Below are 14,095 nucleotides of genomic sequence, written 5' to 3' on the forward strand. Positions count from 1 at the left end.
TCTGACAGCGGAGTCAAGTTACTCTCCTGTGATAAAATTCCTGGTTGATCGATGCTCTTTTATTTTTTCATTTAGCAATCTTTCTGTCTTCCCCACGTATTCTCTACCACAGAACTGCCACGATTCTAGGTTTTCCAGGCAATGTATCTTATCTTGCACTTAAGCACAGACCTTTACTTTGTTCCACAGGGCCCAAATTTCTGTCTCTTCTTTTTTGATCCTTTCTAAGATATTGGAGCTGAAACAGAAGGGCATTTATTTAAGTCAAATAATTTCCAGAGATCTTTATGTACTTCTCATTTTAAAAAAAATTCAATATATTTTAAAAATTGGATTTCCTTTTTCTCTTCTCCCAATACAATTACTCTTTTTTCCTTGCACTAGAAACTCTGATCTTGGTGGATCAAGGACTTAGAGAAGCAAGGTCAGCAAGTGTCAAGAGCAACCATTTTCTTATTAGGTGCTTTTTCTTTCTTTCTTTTTTTTTAATTAGACAGGTATTATTTGTGAGGGTTTTTTTTGTTTTCTTCCAGGCCTTTGAGGCATATCGTGGAAGTCATTAATGGCAACTCAGTAATGAGGAAGCTTGCTCTCTCTGCCGTAGAAACTTTCCTGTGTGGCTTGACAAGACGGGTTTCCAGCTGATTCTTTGATATCAACTGAATGCTTGCATGACGATGTTCAGTACATACGTAAAGATTTAGTAGTTAAACAGTAGAATGCAGTTTTATGTAACAAAGGTCCCTGGTGTTTTTTGACTAAATGTATCATAATTTTATTGAGCAAAGATGCTTACAGGAGGTAATGTTCTTTTTCAAAGACGAAAGCATTAATCACCACCGAGGAGAACTAGATATGCAAAAATATAAGAAGTACAGGATTTTTTCTGTTTTAAATATTATAACTTTTATGGCATAGTAATTGGAGTAATATTTAAAATAATCTTACTAGAGAAGCCCCATATTTAAAATGTTAGTTACAATAGCTCTTACATAATTTATTGAATTAGTGCACACTGTGAAATGAAATATTCTTATATATTCATAACATATGGCAGGGTTAGTTTATTCCAATTACTGCATAATTGCATTTTTTAACATTCATAATAACTGTGATAGATTTTATAAAGCACAATTTTATAAAATATCTTTTCCCTACATAGAGGATCTGATTAAAGCTGACTGGACTTTGTTTTTTTATTTTTTAACATCTTTATTGGAGTATAATCGCTTTACAATGTTGTGTTAGTTTCTGCTATATAACAAAGTGAATCAGCTGTACATAGACATATATCCCCATATCCCTTCCCTCTTGCATCTCCCTCCCACCCTCCCTATCCCACCCCTCTAGGTGGTCACAGAGCACTGAGCTGATCCCCCTGTGCTATGCAGATGCTTCCCATGTGGCACATATATACAATGGAATATTACTCAGTCATAAAAAGAAATGAAATTGAGTTATTTGTAGTGAGGTGGATGGACCGAGAGTCTGTCATACAGAGTGAAGTAAGTCAGAAAGAGAAAAACAAATACCATATGCTGAGTAGATTTTTTAAAAACAGATTTGCAAAGAAGTTTTTTTTTCCTCCTCTCTGATCTAACGTTATTTGAACTTAAATTCCTGTACTTTGTGTCATTAGAGCAAAGCCACAATTTCCTTGTACTACTTTAGAACATTTTAGAGACATCTACTGGAAAAGCAAATTATTGCATTTTTTATAAAATTGGCTTAAAAAGTATGTTGTTACTGACATTTCAAAAAACTTTCTCGCATATCATATCACAAATCTAGCTCCCTTTCTGAGACAAACTCGCTGACCCTCAAAAAGATATAACAAATGTAAAATATATAAAAAGTGTTACTTTGCCATTGGACTTAATGCTCCTTTTTCTCCCAGCAAAACTCTATTCACTTAGACTTCTTAAAACTTAGTTTCTTCTTGACAGTATGACTAATATTTTTAATAAACTGATCTAGAACTTATTACCAGAATTTTGATTATCTGAGTTACAGCAAAAAGAGCATCTATGGAGGGTTAGTAATATTATAAACAGCATATTGGAGAATAAGACAACAGAATAATTGCCCCATGGATTCTTTTTTAACTCTTTATTTTATATTGGAGTATAGGTGATTAACAATGTTGTGTTAGTGTCAGGTGTACAGCAAAGTGATTCATTTATACATATATATGGATCTGTTCTTTTTCAAATTCTTTGGACCCGAATTTTGAATCACAACATCCTTTCCGAACAGGTCAGGGATGGGTCTATGGAGAGAGAGAGAAACAGAAAAAGAAAAAGAGAGGGTAGAAAGTGAGGGAGGAGAAATAAACAAGAGTGCAGTTGCCAGCAATTCCATTTTATTCCTGATCTACCGATTTTTTTGTATATTTAAAAAGACCTCCCTACTGCAATTTAAATTAAAATGGTTACTTTTTCTATTATGAAATGAATTTTGTTGTGGGGAGGAAACTTGTTGGGGAAACAGGGAGTTGTGAAATTCATGTAATAGTTTACAAATTTTCTGTGAATAAAATAATTTCCTCTTGTTGTAAAGGACTAGCACTGAAGTAATTATCACGGTAGCTACATAACCAGGTTTTCCAAACCCTTGAGGGCTCTGAAGAGCTTTAAAGAATGGATCAGTCACACTGATTATTCTTGCCATATTTGGAGCTGCTTGTCATATGAGACAGTGTGGAGAGTGCTGTCAAAGGAAACCTGACAATTTTCTCTCCCACATAAGAATAAAAGACTGTTGGCACATATATAAAGTGTGATGAAAAGGGGAGGGGGACCTTGGCACATAATTGGGTAGGAATCAGAAGGAAAATATGTGTACCTCCCCACTGCCTGCTCCAAGGATAGATGAGATAATGAAGAATGGCTCAAGGGACAAAGGGACTCAGTAGTTCTTGATACTACCAGTGCATCAACTTCAGTAATAAAGAATTCAACAGCTTTTATGTACTTCCATAAAAGTGAAGATGAGGATGGTCAGGATGCCGTAGGGAGCAACAGTCAGTTCTTTTGGAATCACAGTTGTATTAGAGTTGATTGTATGACAAAATGACACAATGGGCATATCTGCCATCAGAAAATTATTCCTACCATAGATTTCAATAGAAAGAAGTCTTTCCCACAGCAGTTTAATCAGCACACACCTGAATTATGAGTAATTCTAGTTACAGTATTGTGACAGAGAGTCATAGAACTGTTCTGGGACATTTTTGTTAATGGGGATTCAAGATAACGATTTGTGAATCCAGTATTAAAGATATCCACAGGTTGCATCCATTAGAACATGAGGTGTTAGTAAGCAATCAAAGCTAAACTGTTTGAATTCCATTTAAATATTTCATATACTACTTTTCTAAAAAAGGGAAAAATAGTACGTAGCAGGTATTCAAAACTGTCAACTAGTCTTGTCTCTTGTGTGTATATTTATAATGATGGAATTCTATGTTTTTCCCTCCTAGGCTTATACAGTCCATCATAGTGATTAATAATCCATTAGCAGGTATAAAAGGAAGAAGCATGAAACAACACAGTCCTCATCAGCTGGACACCATGACATTCTTTGACATACAGACTTTGCTTCCTATCTCTTATGTACGATAGGGTGTGGAACGACATTCGAAATTTCTAGAAGGGTATATTGTGAACAAACACTGAATATTTAAGAAATGATGATGGAATTAAAATCCTTTTTCATAAGGAGAGAAATATAAAAATTAATCTTAGACTTCAGAAATATAATTCTAAATACTCTTAACTGTCTGTCATACACAGACTATAAACAAATAGGTTTTACTGCTGTGAGTATATCTGTGCATCTCATGGAAATTAGAAATCCTTTGAAAGCAGGATCATATTTGGAGTTTTTCTTTTTTAGAATATGGTAAAGTATCTTGTTTGCAAATATTTTTGGTATAGATGATATTTTGTTTAAAACTTTATTTTACCTGGTTATAAATGAAGTACATATTCATGCTGTACTCTGGAAATGTATTAAATTTTTATAACATCTTTGAAATTAAGGCCATATCCAGAATAAATAGCGTTACAGTGAAATTTGCCTATAGATTCTCAACGAATGGGCTAGAAGAGCCATATATAATATCCTTAACTAAACTGCAGGTTTTCTAGAGCTTTTATATTACAACTTTCTTTTTGTAAAATGTGAATCATAATGGTTTCTCCACACTTACATTAATTTTTAATCACAGTCTCTTACACTGCTGATTGAATTCCCCACTACCGCTAATAGCCTTCCTTGTAATATTCATTCATTTAAAATATGTATGCGGAGGCCATATCTTATGTTTCACAGGGAACCTGTTTAAAGCCCAAAGCAAAATAACAGCCACATGGATGCTAGGCCACAGCAGGTTACCATGTACTTACTTGATCAGCCTTTTGCCACCAGAAAATCCTTAAAATCCGTTGAAAAAATGGCTCCATTAGGAGATTTTTTAAAAAGCAGGATTATTCATGTCATATTGGTATATTCTTTACAACTGAATTTCATTTATAGACGATATTATTTCAAATAACTGAACTGGAACAAAACTAGAGGGTAATCTTATTTTTACATAGGGTCACTGCTAATGACAGTTTATTTAAAAATATACAATTAGGATTTCTGATATTTTAACAAGGCACGTGTCTATGCCATATAGCTAAGAAACAGTAAGATACGTAGTCAGGTCTCCAATTATTCATCCTGTGAAACCAACATGAAAATGATGAGAGAAGTTAAAGGACAGCTTATGAGATATCACAGCTACTAAATTAGGAAGCTCGAAGAAAGTAACAGTCTTGATAGTTTGGCTACATGTTAATTAACTTTGCTCAAAAGATAAATTGCAACTCTTCACTGGAATCAGTTGCTTATTCTTTAGAAGTTTTATGCTTCTCATTGTTATTATGAAATTAAAATTAGAATATACCTTCTAACTGACATTTTGGTCCACTGAATCCAGGACAGCACTTCCATTCTAATGAGGTAACAATCTTATGTTGCATCCTGTACACAGGATTTGATATCTTCTGAGATCTAGAGAGGAGAGCAGTTGGGGGAAAACAGATTATTTGTCTCACATTAAATTATCAATTGGAATAAAAGTGTTTGGGATGATACCTGGAATATAAAAAACATTCAGGGACTTCCCTGGTGGTGCAGTGGATAAGACTCTACATTCCCAATGCAGGGGGCACAGGTTCGATCCCTGGTCAGCAGATCCCACATGCATGCTGCAGTTAAGAGTTTGCGTGCCACAACTAAGGAGCCCACATGCCACAACTAAGGAGCCCACCTGCCGCAACTAAGATCCCATGCAACCAAATAAATAAGTAAATATTTTTTAAAAATAAGCATTCAGTAAGTGTTATCTGTTCTTCTTATTATAATAATCTTCATCATCAATATTATTGTCAAACTTAGATTTCCTTAAGTACATTACAAAAAGCATTAAGGTTTATACTTTTTGGTATTTTAAATTTATACCTCTCATTATGTTTTCTAAGACTCTATAACTTTTCCCTTGGTAATGCTTTTCACTAAACCAATGTTAAAACTTATTGTAATTCTAATTTTTAAATAGTTTATGGGAATAATTTTTTTAGTTCTTATTTCTTAAATCATTATAGTTAAAAGGATGTTTTCCTCCAGATCAATATCAAATAACTCAAAACAAATTAGATATTCCACTGTGACTTCAACCTGTACTTTCTCATATCTCAAGTTTTTAAATTGTACCATCTATTATTTCTCTCATCTAGTATTTCTCTGAGAGGGAGGTGAGGAAGGGAAGAGGATCTAACATGAGAAAATGTTGTGTTTGAGAAGAAACCATGAAAGGGAAATAAAGAAACTATAACATTTCAAATTAACAATCAATATAAGTAGTGAATGGCCCTAAATTGCAGGCGTTATGTATGTAAATGTAAATCATAAATCCAATTTGGCCATATTATCTTTATCCCCATGACTTCAACATTTAGCTAATATCTATCAAATGATTCTGTGAAATGGGTAGGTATTATCTTGTTTAGTCCTCATATTAGTTCTATGAGGAAAGTATTATTATTATCTTGACGTGCTGATGAAGAACCTGAGGAACAGAGAGATGGAATACTTGCTGAAAGTCCCACATCTAAAAGTTACCGAGCTAGGATTTTAATCCACTCCGCATGGGTTAGCCTCTCCTGTTATTATCTAGAGTTTGTTACGTATGACTATGTGGTGACAACAGTAGTCACTCTCATGGATTATGTATTATAACAGACTGGGTTTTAGTTTCTGCTATAACCTGATGGGCAATTAATTATGTGTGAAATTATTCCTCAATTTTAAAATGAGCTGTAAGACTCCTTCCATCTCTGAAAGTAGGCTAATCATTCATCTATGTTTATTTCTGTAAATTATACTCAGCAAATAACTCTGTTCAGTGAAATATCATATCTAGTCCAACAGCTAGTGCTAAACAGGAAGTGAGGTAGCTTAGAAAGGATTCTTTAGAGTTGATTAAGGTGAACTCAAGCAGTTAGTTGCATTATTATTGGACTCAATGTTCCTGCTTTGGCAAACTGGATCGCTGGCTTATGCGGCTCAGACAGAAAGAAAAAGTGACAAACAGTGCATATGCACTGAAATAGTGAGTGAATGGAGAGAACCATTCAGATGCAGAGAAAGATAAGAAATGAGAATAAAGATACCTATTCCTAGTTTGTTTAAAGAGAGAAAAAAGCTCACCTTGAACTCAGAAGGGCAGAATGATGGGGGTTACTGTGGTAATAGTTTCATTACTAAAGAATTAACAGTGCATTCTTTGTATCTCAGGTTGACTAGGAAATTGTCACAAAGGGAGTAAATGCCAGAAACAGAACTGGAGCTCAGCTCTCCCAAATCCCTAAGATATGCTTAGCTCTCTGGACCATGAGCCCTAGCTATTTCTTTAGGGACTACGAAACACCTTGATTTTATGTATCCTTATTGCACACTGTTCCAGATTGCCAGTGTGTCAGATTCACTGCCTGAGTTATTTGTATGACTATTTGTATAACATGAGCCATCATGGCCTGAACGACAATTTTAGTTTTTATTGCAGGCATTCCTGAAACACCCCCAGCTGAGCTACTGTGACTGTATGAATTCAGAGAATTTATCAATTACTCAGCCCCACATTTTAGGACAATTACATAATTAAAACAAAACCCCTAAATAAGTCATTACAATAGACACAAGAAGAAAGGCCCTACTTAGTTGCTTTACCATGCATAATAGCAATTAGTGGCTTGCAACGTTATGGACTTCTCTTTGGCCTAGTATGAAAGGGAAATTATCAATAGTCCTTTAAAACTGTGTATGAATTTAATGGAATTAAAGGACAGGATTGTTGCTCAGGTCATAGAATAAAAGTAATAGTCATAGTAAAAATAGAAAGACACATGAGTTAACATTCACTGAAGACTCACAGAGTACCAGGTACTAGGCTAAACATATTACTCCATTTATCTCACATATTCTAAAAACACCCACATGAAGCAAGTATAATTAGTTTCTGCATTTTAACTTATTTAAGATCATACTTCCAGTTTAATGTGATGACCCTACCCTGACCCTCCTATACTTACGTGTACCTGGGATGATTAACTTTCTCTATATATTCCAGGCCACACATGATTATGGTACAAGAAGTAGGTATTTTCAAAAAATATTACATACCTCTGAGGACAGGATCCACTGGTCCAGCCACAGGGCCCTTTGCCAGCTGGAATATAAGTGACTTGGTTGTCCAGTATCACTGTTGGAGATAATCTGGTATGTACATAAGCACACCAGTTCCTAAGGAAGAGATAATTTTTGTTAGAAAAGAATTGTCAGAAAGAATTCTTTTCATCAAAGTTATTTGCATAGACCTATACTGTCAGTACTGTGTATCAGATACATTGAAAACTTGATATCTGGCTTTAAAATATGTAGAAATGACAGAAAACATATGTTACTTCATTACTGTACTGATGGACAGTAAAGAAGCACTGTAAGGGGAGATTTGAGAAGATGGCGGAAGAGTAAGACACGGATATCACCTTCCTCCCCACAGATACATCAGAAATACATCTACACATGGCAGAACGCTGGCAGAACACCTACTGAACGCTGGCAGAAGACCTCAGACCTCCCAAAAGTCAAGAAACCCCCCACGTACCTGGGTAAGGCAAAAGAAAAAAGAATAAACAGAGACAAAAGGATAGGGATGGGACCGGCACCAGTGGGAGGGAGCCATGAAGGAGGAAAGGTTTCCACACACTAGGAGCCCTTTCGCAGGCGGAGACTGCGGGTGGCGGAGGGGGGGAAGCTTCGGGGCCGTGGAGGAGAGCGCAGCTACAGGGGTGCGGAGGGCAAAGCGGAGAGATTCCTGCACAGAGGATCAGGGCCGACCGGCACTCACCAGCCCGAGAGGCTTGTCTGCTCACCCACCGGGGCGGGTGGGGCTGGGAGTTGAGGCTGGGGCTTTGGTCGGAGCTCAGGGAGAGGACTAGTGCTTCATGGCTAGCAGCCTGTGAAAAGGAGACCCCAAACACAGTAAGATAACCAAAATGAGAAGACAGAAAAACACACAGCAGATGAAGGAGAAAGGTAAAAACCCACCAGACCTAACAAATGAAGAGGAAATAGGCAGTCTACCTGAAAAAGAATTCAGAATAATGATAGTAAAGATGATCCAAAATCTTGGAAATAGACTGGGCCCGTGAGCCATGGCCGATGAGCCTGTGCGTCTGGAGCCTGTGCTCCGCAATGGGAGAGGCCACAACTGTGAGAGGCCCGTACAGCAGAAAAAAAAAAAATAAAAAATAAAGACTATTACAAGAGACAAGGAAGGACACTACATAATGCTCAAGGGATCGATCCAAGAAGAAGATATCACAATTGTAAATATTTATGCACCCAACATAGGAGCACCTCAATACATAAGGCAAATACTAACAGCTGTAAAAGGGGAAATTGACAGTAACACAGACATAGTAGGGGACTTTAACACCCCGCTTTCACCAATGCACAGATCATCCAAAATGAAAATAAATAAGGAAACACAAGCTTTAAATGATACATTAAACAAGATGGACATAATTGATATTTATAGGACATGGCATCCCAAAACAACAGAATACTCATTTTTCTCAAGTGCTCATGGAACATTCTCCAGGATAGATCATATCTTGGGTCACAAATCAAGCCTTGGTAAATTTAAGAAACTTGTATCAAGTATCTTTTCCAACCACAACGCTATGAGACTAGATATCAATTACAGGAAAAGATCTGTAAAAAATACAAACACATGGAGGCTAAACAATAAAAAGCACTGTAAGATAAAAGTAAATTAAGAATAAATCAGAGCTAAAACCAGAATCTCTATTGTTTAGCTATAAGCTAAGTCAAAATCCAAAATTGCCCTTATGCAGATATCAATATTAGACTGAGGTAGTGACTCAGACGTAGATCTGTTACTTCCATTGAACAATGTGCAGTAAGATGAAAATAAATAAATGATGTAAGGATCTAAAATGAGGGAAAAAAATAACTTATTAGCAGCAGGTGATATGATTATGAAGAAAGAAAATATAAAGGAGTCTATATGTAAATGATTATAATGAATGAGTTCATCAGTTTAGTGAAGATCAATATAAAATGTTTTATAATTAATAAAAAAGATTAGCCATACAGTTAAGATCAGTTATAGGGGGCTTCCCTGGTGGCGCAGTGGTTGGGAGTCCGCCTGCCGATGCAGGGGACACGGGTTCATGCCCCGGTCCGGGAGGATCCCACATGCCGCGGAGCGGCTGGGTCCGTGAGCCATGGCCGCTGAGCCTGCACGTCTGCAGCCTGTGCTCCGCAGCGGGAGGGGCCACAGCAGTGAGAGGCCCGCGTACCGCAAAAAAAAAAAAAAAAAAGATCAGTTATAGTTTGATGTGCTAACAGCAAATTTAAGGGAGATACTGTTTATAATAGGAAAAATAACATTGTTCTTGTTAAATTTAACAGCATGTAAAACGTTGACCAGCTTAAACTGGTTTTGCATCCTTAAAGAGGATGTTGATTAATCAAGCCTTGAGTTATTTTACAGACAGCCCCGGGCATGAGCAAGACAGGAACCCACGTGTGCGGTATAACCCCAGAGCCGAGAGTCTTCAGTCTATGGAACTCAAAGAATAGACGTGTTGAGGCTTTGATGAAATGAGAAGTTCTTCAACAAGGAAAATCTGGCTCCCAGCAACAGTGGGAGCTTATATGGACTAATTCAAGCCTAGCCAATCAGCTTCCAAGTTTGAAATTTCCCTAATCCCCCTCAACTTCACCCCGAGCCCTGGATGGCGAAGACAGATGCGAGAGCCTTGCTTCCTGTTTCCTTGCCGGTCGATCTCGCAGCAGAGCTTTTATTTTTCTCAAAAGCCGGTGCCTTGGTATTGGCTTCTGTGCACATTGAGCAAGGAGCCCTTGCTCGGTAGCAATGTTGGCCACCACAAAGGGATGTAAATCTCATGACTACCTGCCAAAGGCACCACAGCCCCTGGCAGAGAGCAGACCCTCGTCACCCACCCTGAGCAGTCACCCAGACCAAACTTGTCTAGAGGGTCAGCTGTCGCGTTGCTGCTTCCCGCTGCTGCTCTCCAGGCTCCTTGGTGCTACTTTCACTTTTGAGAGAAGAAACCGCACCTGGATCAGACGTCTTTTGGGTGAGTAACATTGTTAAAATGTGCCAGCACCTAAAGTTGTCTAATAACCTTCTCAGGATTGTGGGTTAGATTCCCACCCTGAGGGAGACAATATAAAAGGTTACAGCTGCTGAGGTACTCAAAGGATGGAGTCCTAAGACTTTGGATTTCTTTGTCCATGTTTGTCTATGTCTATTTTGTTAGGATTGGTTAAGAGGGGTTGGCTCGCCGATGACTGTAGCAAAATATTAAACCTGATATTAGTGGGGGTCCTCTGAATCAGGCGGTAAGATATTGCTCCCTGACTAGAAATCTTGCCTTTACGCAGGGGTTGGTTTTTCACCCATGCCTAATATGATCGCCTGGAGGTATAGATACAGGTGTGTGTCCTTAATGGAACCTGCCCCGATTACCATGTTGTGTGAGAGGGTAAAGGAGAAATGAGGGACTGTAAATCAGGAAAACTCTCCACTGCAGAACATGTTCTGTGCCTGGGTTAGAGGAATTTCCACCCAAGACGCCTCCTTGGTGTCATTTTGCTCTGGTCATCCTGAGAAAAAGCCCTTCCAAAATGGGGTATGTCAGCGATATACCTGCTAATTTAACAGGAAGGGAAAAGAAGAGACATGTGATCATACCAGTCAGTCTAAGGAGTAAGCACAGTAAAAATAAATAGCAAATATAAGAAATAAAATTAGTGAAATGGGAGCTAAGAGAAAGATCGTCTATTTCCAAATTGGTGGTCAGCATGGAATAAAAAGCACACCTGTGTCTTTAGAGTGAGTTAATGAAAGGCAGAGACTAAAGAAATAAAACAGGTGGGACAATGTTATTAGACAAATAGGGATTTAAGGAAGGTTGAGATTGTTAAGGCAGTAACAGGACAAAGAGGAATTGTGTATAATTATTTGCAGTTTAAATAATAAATACGGTGGTCAGACTTGGCCTACATTTAGCTGACTGTAAAGCAAAGCAAAAAAATCTTCCAAAACACAGACAAAACTTGATAAGAGCTATTTTCAACAATCTCACTAAGAATTCTCTTACGTATTAAACACATCTGAGAGTGGCTGGAGAGGGTTGAAGTATTTTGAAGATGGAGATAATGTTTTCTAATGGAGATAATATCTAAGAATCAACTGGATATAGAACTCTTATCAGTAAGTTGGTACCTGTCCTTTCTGATAATGTGGCTCTTTTAGCTACGTGCTTTTATTCTATAAATGGCAACGTATTATGTTCTTAATTCTATATGACTTCCTACTGTATGTGGTATACTGGAGTTACGATAAAGAAGAAAATGACTTTCTTTTGTAACACTGCCTGGCTCCAACATCGGCTAGAGTCAGGGGGAAAATGGCCTGAGAATGGGTCTTCGAATTACAACACGAGCTTACAATTAAGACTTCTTTTGCAAAAGAGGAAAAATGGGAGGAAATCAGCTGTCTCCCTGTTTCTTGCAAGGGAAGAGGCCTTTATACAATTGGACACATTTTGGTCTTTCCTCAGTGAGAGTTTTAACCCTCTTTTGTATGAGCCAAGCTAGCAGGCATTGAACTGCTTTTAAGTGTGTAAATATGTATGTAAAAAGGAAGCTTTTCCAGGAGGAACAAACATTGGTGGTGCTAAATACCATGGGATACATGGAGGCCTAAATGCATTCTACCTGGAAATTGCCCAGATGTCTAGATTAGCTCGTCTGTGATCTCTGCTGGGGAGGTAAAATGTTTTGATCTTCTCCCATGAAGATTAAACCCCAGCATGCTCAGAAAGGAGTGAGGCCTTGATTATTTCAGCCTATATCCTCTGTCAAATTCAGCTCTGAGTCTCAGGCAGACTCCCCACTTCACTTTCTTCAAGGGGATACAGTCACCTCTTCCACCCTCCTCCCTATTGGGTACGTTTTTCAGGGTGGTGAGCGAAACAGAGGCTGGACTTTCCTAGGCTCCTCTGCGGTAGGCAAGTCCACCTCAGCACATGGGGGAGAAATACCAGTAGGATCCTCTGACCAAACTGGCTACAGTCTTGGAACTGCTTGGACGGATTCCTTGGCAGCTGGGAAGCATGCGTGTAGGCTACAGTTCTGACAACCACCTCCAATGGAAAGGTAGTCGTCTTGGAGACTTGGTCCTCAGTGGCTTCTCAGGGAATTCTTATAGACAAGTTGTAGACAGTCACTGCTATATTGGCTTGCTTCTTTCCAGAAACCGAACTAGGAGATGGAATGGGTTCTTAAACCCTCAGGTTCTTGCTTTCTCTCTCACGCCTCTTGAGGCTGGTTGATTTCCTTCTGCTTTTTTTTCTTTTTTTTTTTGCTGTACGCGGGCCTCTCACTGTTGTGGCCTCTCCTGCTGCGGAGCACAGGCTCCAGACACGCAGGCTCAGCGGCCATGGCTCACGGGCCCAGCCGCTCTGCAGCATGTGGGATCTTCCCGGACCGGGGCACGAACCCGTGTCCCCTGCATCGGCAGGCGGACTCTCAACCACTGCACCACCAGGGAAGCCCCTCCCTCCGCTTTTTGAGGGAGTGAGGGAAGGTCCTTTTCTAGAGATTTGCAACCCATAGACTGTTCTCAGCTCTTGCGTTTGAAATCTGGGATATTGACTGAGCTGTGACTTAGGAGTCTCGTGCTCACACACGTGCTCTCTCTCTCCAAACCTCCATTCTCAGAGGGGATGGCTAACCCCTCAGAACTAGCACTAAGGGGGAAAGCCTTCGAGGGGGCAAGCCTCTCGTGTGCCAAGGTGCTTCCTATAAAGGAAGAAGTGGGCTTTGAGTCCCCAGATGTGCCTTCCTTCATCTCCTGTGAACTCAAGCGTTTTCCAGGTGCAGCCAACATTGCTGCATCACACAGACCTCGGGTTTCTGGTAAAGCTGCTGGTTGACACCAGGCCCAATTCATGAAGGCTAGGAAAGGCCTTTCCAGGCTCTTGGTGTATGTCACCAAATAAGCAAATTTTGAGAATTTGACAATCTCACGTGTTCAGAGGATACAGAGAACTAGAATCTCATATATACTCTTCGTAGAAATATATGGTAAAACAACTTTGAAAAACAATGTGTTAATATCATGTAATAATGAACATGCGTATACTGACCCAGCAGTTACACTTCTAGATATATACTTTAGAGAAACTCTTGCCCATGTGTTCCAGGAATCATGTTATCTGAGTATTTATAGTAGCACGCATTATTCATAACTATCAAAACCTAAAAGTAGTTTAAATGTCCATTTACCGTAGAATGGAGAAATACATTGAAATATTTACACATAGGCATTATTCACCAGTTAAACAAATGAACTGTAATATTCAATAACCCAAATATAACTCATAATAAACTTGTGTGATACAAGCAAGTTACAGAAATAATA

At 38.6% G+C, this 14,095-nt stretch overlaps 1 protein-coding gene across 2 annotated transcripts in view; it reads right to left on the reverse strand.

The window, feature by feature from the left end:
* Positions 1 to 14,095, reverse strand: part of MMRN1 (multimerin 1) — a 66,151-nt gene that overhangs the window by 34,342 nt on the left and 17,714 nt on the right. For both annotated transcript variants that reach the window (XM_024736159.1, XM_024736158.1), the window contains 2 exons: positions 7,732 to 7,851; positions 4,955 to 5,061 (listed from right to left, as the gene is read on the reverse strand). In XM_024736159.1, coding sequence (XP_024591927.1) covers positions 4,955 to 5,061; positions 7,732 to 7,851 — 227 coding nt within the window. The remainder of the gene's footprint in view (positions 1 to 4,954; positions 5,062 to 7,731; positions 7,852 to 14,095) is intronic.

The sequence above is a fragment of the Neophocaena asiaeorientalis genome, unplaced genomic scaffold (assembly GCF_003031525.2).
Source record: "Neophocaena asiaeorientalis asiaeorientalis breed wild unplaced genomic scaffold, Neophocaena_asiaeorientalis_V1.1 scaffold7, whole genome shotgun sequence".
NCBI lineage: Eukaryota > Metazoa > Chordata > Mammalia > Artiodactyla > Phocoenidae > Neophocaena > Neophocaena asiaeorientalis.